At 45.6% G+C, this 10329-nt stretch overlaps 1 protein-coding gene across 12 annotated transcripts in view; it reads right to left on the reverse strand.

The window, feature by feature from the left end:
• Positions 1-2528: 2528 nt before the first annotated feature.
• Positions 2529-10329, reverse strand: part of dipk2ab (divergent protein kinase domain 2Ab) — a 105864-nt gene continuing 98063 nt past the window's right edge. Inside the window, exons 4-6 of one of the 12 annotated variants that reach the window (XM_036945662.1) lie at positions 5651-7194; positions 4222-4259; positions 2538-4135 (exon numbers count right to left, since the gene is read on the reverse strand). In XM_036945662.1, the coding sequence (XP_036801557.1) occupies positions 6845-7194 (350 nt within the window). In that variant the 3' untranslated portion in view covers positions 2538-4135; positions 4222-4259; positions 5651-6844. Of the gene's footprint in view, positions 4698-5080; positions 5123-5612; positions 7195-10329 lie in introns of those variants that run through there. The other 11 variants (XM_036945663.1, XM_036945659.1, XM_036945657.1 and 8 more) reach the window with 11 other exon arrangements.

The following is a 10329-nucleotide window of genomic DNA, read 5'->3' on the forward strand; positions in this document are numbered from 1 at the left end:
TTACTGTACACCTGTAGTTACTGTTACCTGTAGTTACTGTACACCTGTAGTTACTGTTACCTGTAGTTACTGTTACCTGTAGTTACTGTTACCTGTAGTTACTGTTACCTGTAGTTACTTTTACCTGTAGTTACTTTTACCTGTAGTTACTTTTACCTGTAGTTACTGTTACCTGTAGTTACTGTACACCTGTAGTTACTGTACACCTGTAGTTACTGTTACCTGTAGTTACTGTTACTTGTAGTTACTGTACACCTGTAGTTACTGTTACCTGTAGTTACTGTACACCTGTAGTTACTGTTACCTGTAGTTACTGTTACCTGTAGTTACTGTTACCTGTAGTTACTTTTACCTGTAGTTACTGTTACCTGTAGTTACTGTACACCTGTAGTTACTGTACACCTGTAGTTACTGTTACCTGTAGTTACTGTTACCTGTAGTTACTGTTACCTGTAGTTACTGTTACTTGTAGTTACTGTACACCTGTAGTTACTGTACACCTGTAGTTACTGTTACCTGTAGTTACTGTTACCTGTAGTTACTGTTACCTGTAGTTACTGTTACTTGTAGTTACTGTACACCTGTAGTTACTGTTACCTGTAGTTACTGTACACCTGTAGTTACTGTTACCTGTAGTTACTGTTACCTGTAGTTACTGTTACCTGTAGTTACTGTTACTTGTAGTTACTGTTACCTGTAGTTACTGTTACCTGTAGTTACTGTTACCTGTAGTTACTTTTACCTGTAGTTACTGTTACCTGTAGTTACTGTACACCTGTAGTTACTGTACACCTGTAGTTACTGTTACCTGTAGTTACTGTTACCTGTAGTTACTGTTACCTGTAGTTACTGTTACTTGTAGTTACTGTACACCTGTAGTTACTGTACACCTGTAGTTACTGTTACCTGTAGTTACTGTTACCTGTAGTTACTGTTACCTGTAGTTACTGTTACTTGTAGTTACTGTACACCTGTAGTTACTGTTACCTGTAGTTACTGTACACCTGTAGTTACTGTTACCTGTAGTTACTGTTACCTGTAGTTACTGTTACCTGTAGTTACTGTTACCTGTAGTTACTGTTACCTGTAGTTACTGTTACCTGTAGTTACTGTACACCTGTAGTTACTGTTACCTGTAGTTACCTGTAGTTACTGTTACCTGTAGTTACTTTTACCTGTAGTTACTGTTACCTGTAGTTACTGTACACCTGTAGTTACTGTTACCTGTAGTTACCTGTAGTTACTGTTACCTGTAGTTACTTTTACCTGTAGTTACTGTTACCTGTAGTTACTGTACACCTGTAGTTACTGTTACCTGTAGTTACTGTTACCTGTAGTTACTGTACACCTGTAGTTACTGTACACCTGTAGTTACTGTTACCTGTAGTTACTGTTACCTGTAGTTACTGTTACCTGTAGTTACTGTTACCTGTAGTTACTGTACACCTGTAGTTACTGTTACCTGTAGTTACTGTTACCTGTAGTTACTGTTACCTGTAGTTACTGTACACCTGTAGTTACTGTACACCTGTAGTTACTGTACACCTGTAGTTACTGTTACCTGTAGTTACTGTTACCTGTAGTTACTGTACACCTGTAGTTACTGTACACCTGTAGTTACTGTTACCTGTAGTTACTGTTACCTGTAGTTACTGTTACCTGTAGTTACTGTACACCTGTAGTTACTGTACACCTGTAGTTACTGTACACCTGTAGTTACTGTTACCTGTAGTTACTTTCACCTGTAGTTACTGTACACCTGTAGTTACTGTTACCTGTAGTTACTGTACACCTGTAGTTACTGTTACCTGTAGTTACTGTTACCTGTAGTTACTGATACCTGACACGTGTTTGATTTAACTCCCATCTCTCTGCATTCATTGGCGAGGGCAACAGGCATTTGAAAAAAAGGTGTGATGCTCCTCGTCAAAGTGCAGGCCATTAAAACAGCTTGTGTGTGTTTCCAAAACGATTGCATTCAGAATGATGTACAATGACTGGGGCATGTGTGTTTCTCTCTGTGTGCCACTTCCTCATCTGAACGCAACAAGCTGACCAACTGAATAGGTCAACCACTCTACTACTGGGGGGGGTTGTGGGATTTTGCTGTTTATTATTCGTGTTGCTGACTGATTATTTACTTGTAGACAGTGTTTATTGGACAACTCAATATTTGCATAACTCAAGGTACCAGGGCTCCATCTGGACTCTCATGCCTGGCGGGACCAATTTAACTACTGTGTGTCTGTTGACCTCAGCTGGGTTCACAAAGGGAAATACAGAGCGAGCGACAGTCAGGCCCCAGAGCGAGCGACAGTCAGGCCCCAGAGCGAGCGACAGTCAGGCCCCAGAGCGAGCGACAGTCAGGCCCCAGAGCGAGCGACAGTCAGGCCCCAGAGCGAGCGACAGTCAGGCCCCAGAGCGAGCGACAGTCATACATACGTTATAAAGGGCTGCAGTCAAAAACATAAAACACCTGCAGTGACAACATGAGGAGGAAATGGACTGACAGAAACAACAACATCAGGTAAGTATAGATATATATATATATATATTTTAATATTTAAACCCACTAAAAAGTTGTAAATACAACCTTTGAATGAAAGGCACAGTGAAATCAGACACCGCTGATATAAAATACTCAAATGAAACATCACAGTACAAAAGCAGACAGTTATTTACATACAAACCCCTCCTCCAACTACTGAACAAACCAATTAGAATCCTCCAGGCCCCCCGGGGGGGAAACAGGAAACAGGAAACATTCCCGATGACAACAAACCCAGGCGTTTGAGTCCGAAATCGCACCCTATTCCTTATTTAGTGCACTACCATGGGGTCAAAAGTCGTGCACTATATATAGGGAATAGGGTGCCATTTCAGACATCCACAAGGAGATTCTAAATCATAACTATAATAATAACTATAACTATAATAATCCTATCCATTTTTTTCAGCCAAACTAGTCGTTATTGCTTTACCAGACAGACAGGGGTCATGAACCTGCCCCCAGACCTGTAGAAGGACAACCAACTTCTGGATCTGCTTTGAATCCCCATAACATTGGCTGGAGATTAGAAATATAGACCATTTTAAAGCTCGATGGCTCAGAGCGTTCGCTGAGGAGCGAAGAGGCAACGTTTAATATCGAACACAAAACTCAAAAGAAATTACAACATGTGAGGAGTCAAAATCGGGACTGTTGAGGAAGTACAACAACAAAACAAACCCCACACACACACAGAAGAGTTAAGACAGAATCAGCATTTCCCTTTTCAAACAGAACAGACAGACAGTGGAACTGTAGAGGAGATTGGAGAAAACATTAGACAAACTAGACACTAAAAAGCCATTCAAATCAATTAACGCTAATTCCAGACTCTGTAGGTACCGCAATGGAAATATGACTCAATTCTTCCAAATCACTTCCTGTCCTTGTTCCTTTACCCACACAACACCACTCATCTGAAAGATCCTGATAGGTGAAAGACAGGATGTTCCTCTTTCCAGTTCTTTAACCTCTTATATATTATACAACAACAGTGATAGTGACTGGTAGTGAAGGAAAGGAAACAAGGAGAGGAGTCTATTTGGAAGTGTTGGGACAGAGCATGTTGACTGGTAGTGAAGGTAAGGACACAAGGAGAGGAGTCTATTTGGAAGTGTTGGGACAGAGCATGTTGACTGGTAGTGAAGGAAATGAAATAAGGAGAGGAGTCTATTTGGAAGTGTTGGGACTTCCAAGTGATTCCACTAAATGTCTTTCACCTTAACCGATGTCAGATCAGAGTTTACACCAAGGAAGGAATTAAGGATGCATTTCATTTTTAACTATTCAAACAGGGGCCCTTATTTCAGCTTGGTTCACCCTTCCTCTGGGCTGAGTTCTATTTCAGCTTGGTTCACCCTTCCCCTGGGCTGAGTTCTATTTCAGCTTGGTTAAACCTTCCCCTGGGCTGAGTTCTATTTCAGCTTGGTTAAACCTTCCCCTGGGCTGAGTTCTATTTCAGCTTGGTTCATCCTGACCCTGGGCTGAGTTCTATTTCAGCTTGGTTCATCCTGACCCTGGGCTGAGTTCTATTTCAGCTTGGTTAAACCTTCCCCTGGGCTGAGTTCTATTTCAGCTTGGTTAAACCTTCCTCTGGGCTGAGTTCTATTGAGTTCTATTTCAGCTTGGTTACACTTTCCTCTGGGCTGAGTTCTATTTCAGCTTGGTTAAACCTTCCCCTGGGCTGAGTTCTATTTCAGCTTGGTTAAACCTTCCCCTTAGTTAAACCTTCCCCTGGGCTGAGTTCTATTTCAGCTTGGTTCATCCTGACCCTGGGCTGAGTTCTATTTCAGCTTGGTTCATCCTGACCCTGGGCTGAGTTCTATTTCAGCTTGGTTCATCCTGACCCTGGGCTGAGTTCTATTTCAGCTTGGTTAAACCTTCCCCTGGGCTGAGTTCTATTTCAGCTTGGTTAAACCTTCCCCTGAGCTGAGTTCTATTTCAGCAGCTTGGTTAAAACTTCCCCTGGGCTGAGTTCTATTTCAGCCTGGTTAAACCTGACCCTGGGCTGAGTTCTATTTCAGCTTGGTTCATCCTGACCCTGGGCTGAGTTCTATTTCAGCTTGGTTCATCCTGACCCTGGGCTGAGTTCTATTTCAGCTTGGTTAAACCTTCCCCTGGGCTGAGTTCTATTTCAGCTTGGTTAAACCTTCCCCTGAGCTGAGTTCTATTTCAGCAGCTTGGTTAAAACTTCCCCTGGGCTGAGTTCTATTTCAGCTTGGTTAAACCTGACCCTGGGCTGAGTTCTATTTCAGCTTGGTTCATCCTGACCCTGGGCTGAGTTCTATTTCAGCTTGGTTAAACCTTCTCCTGGGCTGAGTTCTATTTCAGCTTGGTTAAACCTTTCCCTGGGCTGAGTTCTATTTCAGCTTGGCTAAACCTTCCCCTGGGCTGAGTTCTATTTCAGCTTGGTTAAACCTTCCCCTGGGCTGAGTTCTATTTCAGCTTGGTTAAACCTTCCCCTTGGCTGAGTTCTATTTCAGCTTGGTTCATCCTGACCCTGGGCTGAGTTCTATTTCAGCTTGGTTAAACCTTCCCCTGGGCTGAGTTCTATTTCAGCTTGGTTAAACCTTCCCCTGAGCTGAGTTCTATTTCAGCTTGGTTAAACCTTCCCCTGGGCTGAGTTCTATTTCAGCTTGGTTAAACCTTTCCCTGGGCTGAGTTCTATTTCAGCTTGGTTCATCCTGACCCTGGGCTGAGTTCTATTTCAGCTTGGTTAAACCTTCCCCTGGGCTGAGTTCTATTTCAGCTTGGTTAAACCTTCCCCTGGGCTGAGTTCTATTTCAGCTTGGTTAAACCTTCCCCTGGGCTGAGTTCTATTTCAGCTTGGTTAAACCTTCCCCTGGGCTGAGTTCTATTTCAGCTTGGTTCATCCTGACCCTGGGCTGAGTTCTATTTCAGCTTGGTTAAACCTTCCCCTGGGCTGAGTTCTATTTCAGCTTGGTTAAACCTTCCCCTGGGCTGAGTTCTATTTCAGCTTAGTTCATCCTGACCCTGGGCTGAGTTCTATTTCAGCTTGGTTAAACCTTCCCCTGGGCTGAGTTATATTTCAGCTTGGTTAAACCTTCCCCTGGGCTGAGTTCTATTTCAGCTTGGTTAAACCTTCCCCTGGGCTGAGTTCTATTTCAGCTTGGTTCATCCTGACCCTGGGCTGAGTTCTATTTCAGCTTGCTTCATCCTGACCCTGGGCTGAGTTCTATTTCAGCTTGGTTCATCCTGACCCTGGGCTGAGTTCTATTTCAGCTTGTGTTTCCAGACACAGACAGGGAGGTTCCTACAGGGTCAGAACAGACAGGGAGGTCCCTACAGGGTCAGAACAGACAGGGAGGTCCCTACAGGAGGTTCCTACAGGGTCAGAACAGACAGGGAGGTTCCTACAGGAGGTTCCTACAGGGTCAGAACAGACAGGGAGGTCCCTACAGGGTCAGAACAGACAGGGAGGTTCCTACAGGGTCAGAACAGACAGGGAGGTTCCTACAGGGTCAGAACAGACAGGGAGGTTCCTACAGGGTCAGAACAGACAGGGAGGTTCCTAAAGGGTCAGAACAGACAGGGAGGTTCCTACAGGGTCATGAACACTAACAGCACCTCCCTCTCTTTACCTGCTGAACTGTGGGACTATAGGAGAGGTACCTTCCCCTCAGACCAGCCTTCTGACACACGGTCCTGTTCTGAGATTCATTCAACCCCGAACCATAAGAACAACAGGTTCTGGTAGAAAAAACATATTGTTAAGATTCAATGTTAGCAAACACAAGAGTCCTGGTGGACAGAGGGGTCCTGGTGGACAGACAGAGGGGTCCTGGTGGACAGACAGAGGGGTCCTGGTGGACAGACAGAGGGGTCTTGGTGGACAGACAGAGGGGTCCTGGTGGACAGACAGAGGGGTCCTGGTGGACAGACAGAGGGGTCCTGGTGGACAGACAGAGGAGAGAGGAGTCATTGAGTCAGACACCACATGCTCCATTAGAGTAGCCAGGCGCTCTCCCCCAGGAGAACAGTCCTGCTCTGGGGTCCTGCTCTGGGCCTGTCGATCCCCTTCTCCTGGTCCACTAGCTCCAAGCACCTCATTCTCACCAGCTACCAAACAAAGTCAGAAGGAATAATATAAACCAGCAGTGAAGGACTTCCTAGTTCCCTTTAAACATCTCCTAACGATCAGTTTGGGTTTCCACCAGGAAGGAGACCAAACCACTGCTGTGTGACCAGTGAGGAGATCTCCTGCACTTGAAGTGAGACGAGGAAGATCAAGGGTTAAGTTCCTGGGGACATGGTCAGGGTAGTAGGCTCTGTTCATCACCTCGCCGTGGCTGAGGAGGAGGAGGAGGAAACTAGTTGGGTGAGGTAGTCCCTCAGCTCCTTGGCGGCCGTGAAGCGTCCGTAGCGTTTTTTAGGGTTGGTACACTCGTCCAACAGCGCTTCCAGCTGGCCGTCTTTGGCTACGTGGGCGGGGGGGTCGTGGAGCAGGCCGCCGGTGGTCCCTCGCCACGTGGCGTAACGCGACAGCAGGTTCTGACACACAGCGTAGTAGTTGTGGTCCACGGTGACGCGGTTACACAGAGACTCCTTGGAGAAGGACAGGCAGGCTTCCTTGTCACAGTCCTCGAAGCGACTCTCGTACCACACGTCATAGTTCTCTGGTTTATCTGGAGAGAGAGAGAGAGAGAGAGAGAGAGAGACAGAGAGAGAGAGAGAGAGAGAGAGAGAGAGAGAGAGAGAGAGGCAGAGAGAGAGACAGAGAGAGGGACAGAGAGAGGGACAGAGAGAGACAGAGAGAGAGACAGAGAGAGAGACAGAGAGAGAGACAGAGAGAGAGACAGAGAGAGAGACAGAGAGAGAGACAGAGAGAGACAGAGAGAGACAGAGAGAGAGAGAGAGAGAGGCAGAGAGAGAGACAGAGAGAGGGACAGAGAGAGGGACAGAGAGAGGGACAGAGAGAGACAGAGAGAGAGACAGAGAGAGAGACAGAGAGAGAGACAGAGAGAGAGACAGAGAGAGACAGAGAGAGGGACAGAGAGAGACAGAGAGAGGGACAGAGAGAGAGGCAGAGGTTAGACAGGTATACTACTGAGAGATATAACTAGGAATACTGTGAGGGAACAGCCATTGTTAGAGTGAGATACTGTGAGGGAACAGCCATTGTCAGAGTGAGATACTGTGAGGGAACAGCCATTGTCAGAGTGAGATACTGTGAGGGAACAGCCATTGTTAGAGTGAGATACTGTGAGGGAACAGCCATTGTCAGAGTGAGATACTGTGAGGGAACAGCCATTGTCAGAGTGAGATACTGTGAGGGAACAGCCATTGTTAGAGTGAGATACTGTGAGGGAACAGCCATTGTCAGAGTGAGATACTGTGAGGGAACAGCCATTGTCAGAGTGAGATACTGTGAGGGAACAGCCATTGTCAGAGTGAGATACTGTGAGGGAACAGCCATTGTCAGAGTGAGTCCATTTCATATCCCTCGTCATTGTTGTGTTAAAAACTATTTCAGATCCTTTTTCCAAAAAGCTGAACTGGAATTGATTCAGACTGAACAAACACTAGTGACGGGAACTGATTGCATTTCACTGTAAAATGGCTGCTGTGTCGTCTTCATTTTAAACATCTAAAAGACCTTACACAGTGTTTCATTAATGAAATGGAAGATGTCGGAAACACAAAGTCAGCCGAGAGCGAGGGTGAGGTACCTGAGCGCATAATTAAAAATAAATAATAATTAATTTGCTGCAGTGGAATAGAGGCACTTTGTTGTAGTGGTAAAAATGGCGCCTTTCATAAAACACATTTAATTCAAATCAACATCATTTTAGATGACTGAAGATTTTTCGCAGAATCTCTTTTTAACACTGCAAAACTGATCAAAATGCCAGACTACTTTGACACTGTCACACCGAGATCAATAAAGACGCCCTTGTCCTGAATCCGCCAAGGCCCAGGTGTGCGAGGAGACACGTTGTACAATAGAAGGAGAAAATTATAGTCCTAAAAAATAAATAAATAAGATTCCCAGTTTCACTGAGTCACCCAATGAAATGCAGTTCGCCTCGCTCCCCGACGACGGTCCATGCCAAAAGCTCATCTCTCTCTCGCGTTCTACTTTGTAAATCAATAACGTTCACTCAGTAGGCCGATTTGGATGTGGATCTACTAGGTCGGGAAGCCTCCAGAAAGATTCGTATTCTCTTTTCAGAAAAAACACAATTTGGATGTGGATCTACTAGGTCGGGAAGCCTCCAGAAAGATTCGTATTCTCTTTTCAGGAAAAACACATTTGCTTCCCATCCTGCATTTGAAATCCTGCTAAAAAGCCTGTTTTGTCTGCGTGCTGTTTCACTGACAGATTTGGCACAATTCCTGATTGTAGGCATGCTTCCTGATTGTAGGCATGCTTCCTGATTGTAGGCATGCTTCCTGATTGTAGGCATGCTTCCTGATTGTAGGCATGCTTCCTGATTGTAGGCACGCTTCCTGATTGTAGGCACGCTTCCTGATTGTAGGCACGCTTCCTGGTTGTAGGCACGCTTCCTGATTGTAGGCACACTTCCTGATTGTAGGCACGCTTCCTGATTGTAGGCACACTTCCTGATTGTAGGCACACTTCCTGATTGTAGGCACGCTTCCTGATTGTAGGCACGCTTCCTGATTGTAGGCACGCTTCCTGATTGTAGGCACGCTTCCTGATTGTAGGCACGCTTCCTGATTGTAGGCACGCTTCCTGATTGTAGGCACGCTTCCTGATTGTAGGCACGCTTCCTGATTGTAGGCACGCTTCCTGATTGTAGGCACGCATCCTGATTGTAGGCATGCTTCCTGATTGTAGGCATGCTTCCTGATTGGGCTACACACGCTTCCTGATTGTAGGCATGCCTTGCGATTGGGCTACGCACGCTTCCTGATTGTAGGCATGCTTCCTGATTGGGCTACACACGCTTCCTGATTGTAGGCATGCTTCCTGATTGGGCTACACACGCTTCCTGATTGTAGGCATGCCTTGTGATTGGGCTACACACAATCCACACCTAGTCTATTGTGGCTAAACTACAGGTCTACTCATGGTTTAGTATTTTCAATGATTTAATTTCTTTCTGAACACAGATGTAATTCTATCATTTTGTTAAAGTTATTTCAGGTTATCAGGGGTGATTACAGGACCTCCAGCACCCTGGCCGTAGCTATGATTCTGTCAGGATATAAATTATGATGTCAAACGCTGGAGGGACGAGAGTCGGAGGCTCACGTCTGTCAGAGCAGAGAGGGAATCTCATACACGGGGTGGTCTATACAGTCTATACAGGGGGTGGTCTATACAGTCTATACACAGGGTGGTCTATAAAGTCTATACACGGGGTGGTCTATACAGGGGGTGGTCTATACAGGGGGTGGTCTATACAGTCTATACAGGGGGTGGTCTATACTGGGTGTAGTCTATACAGGGGGTGGTCTATACAGTCTATACAGGGGTTGGTCTATACAGTTTATTCAGGGGGTGGTCTATACAGTCTATACAGGGGGTGGTCTATACAGTCTATACAGGGGTTGGTCTATACAGTCTATACAGGGGGTGGTCTATACAGTCTATACAGGGGTTGGTCTATACAGTCTATACAGGGGGTGGTCTATACAGTCTATACAGGGGGTGGTCTATACAGTCTATAAAGGGGGTGGTCTATACAGTCATACAGGGGTGGTCTATACAGTCTATACACAGGGTGGTCTATACAGGGGGTGGTCTATACAGTCTATACACAGGGTGGTCTATACAGGGGGTGGTCTATACA

This window comes from Oncorhynchus mykiss, chromosome 15 (assembly GCF_013265735.2).
Source record: "Oncorhynchus mykiss isolate Arlee chromosome 15, USDA_OmykA_1.1, whole genome shotgun sequence".
Taxonomy (NCBI): domain Eukaryota; kingdom Metazoa; phylum Chordata; class Actinopteri; order Salmoniformes; family Salmonidae; genus Oncorhynchus; species Oncorhynchus mykiss.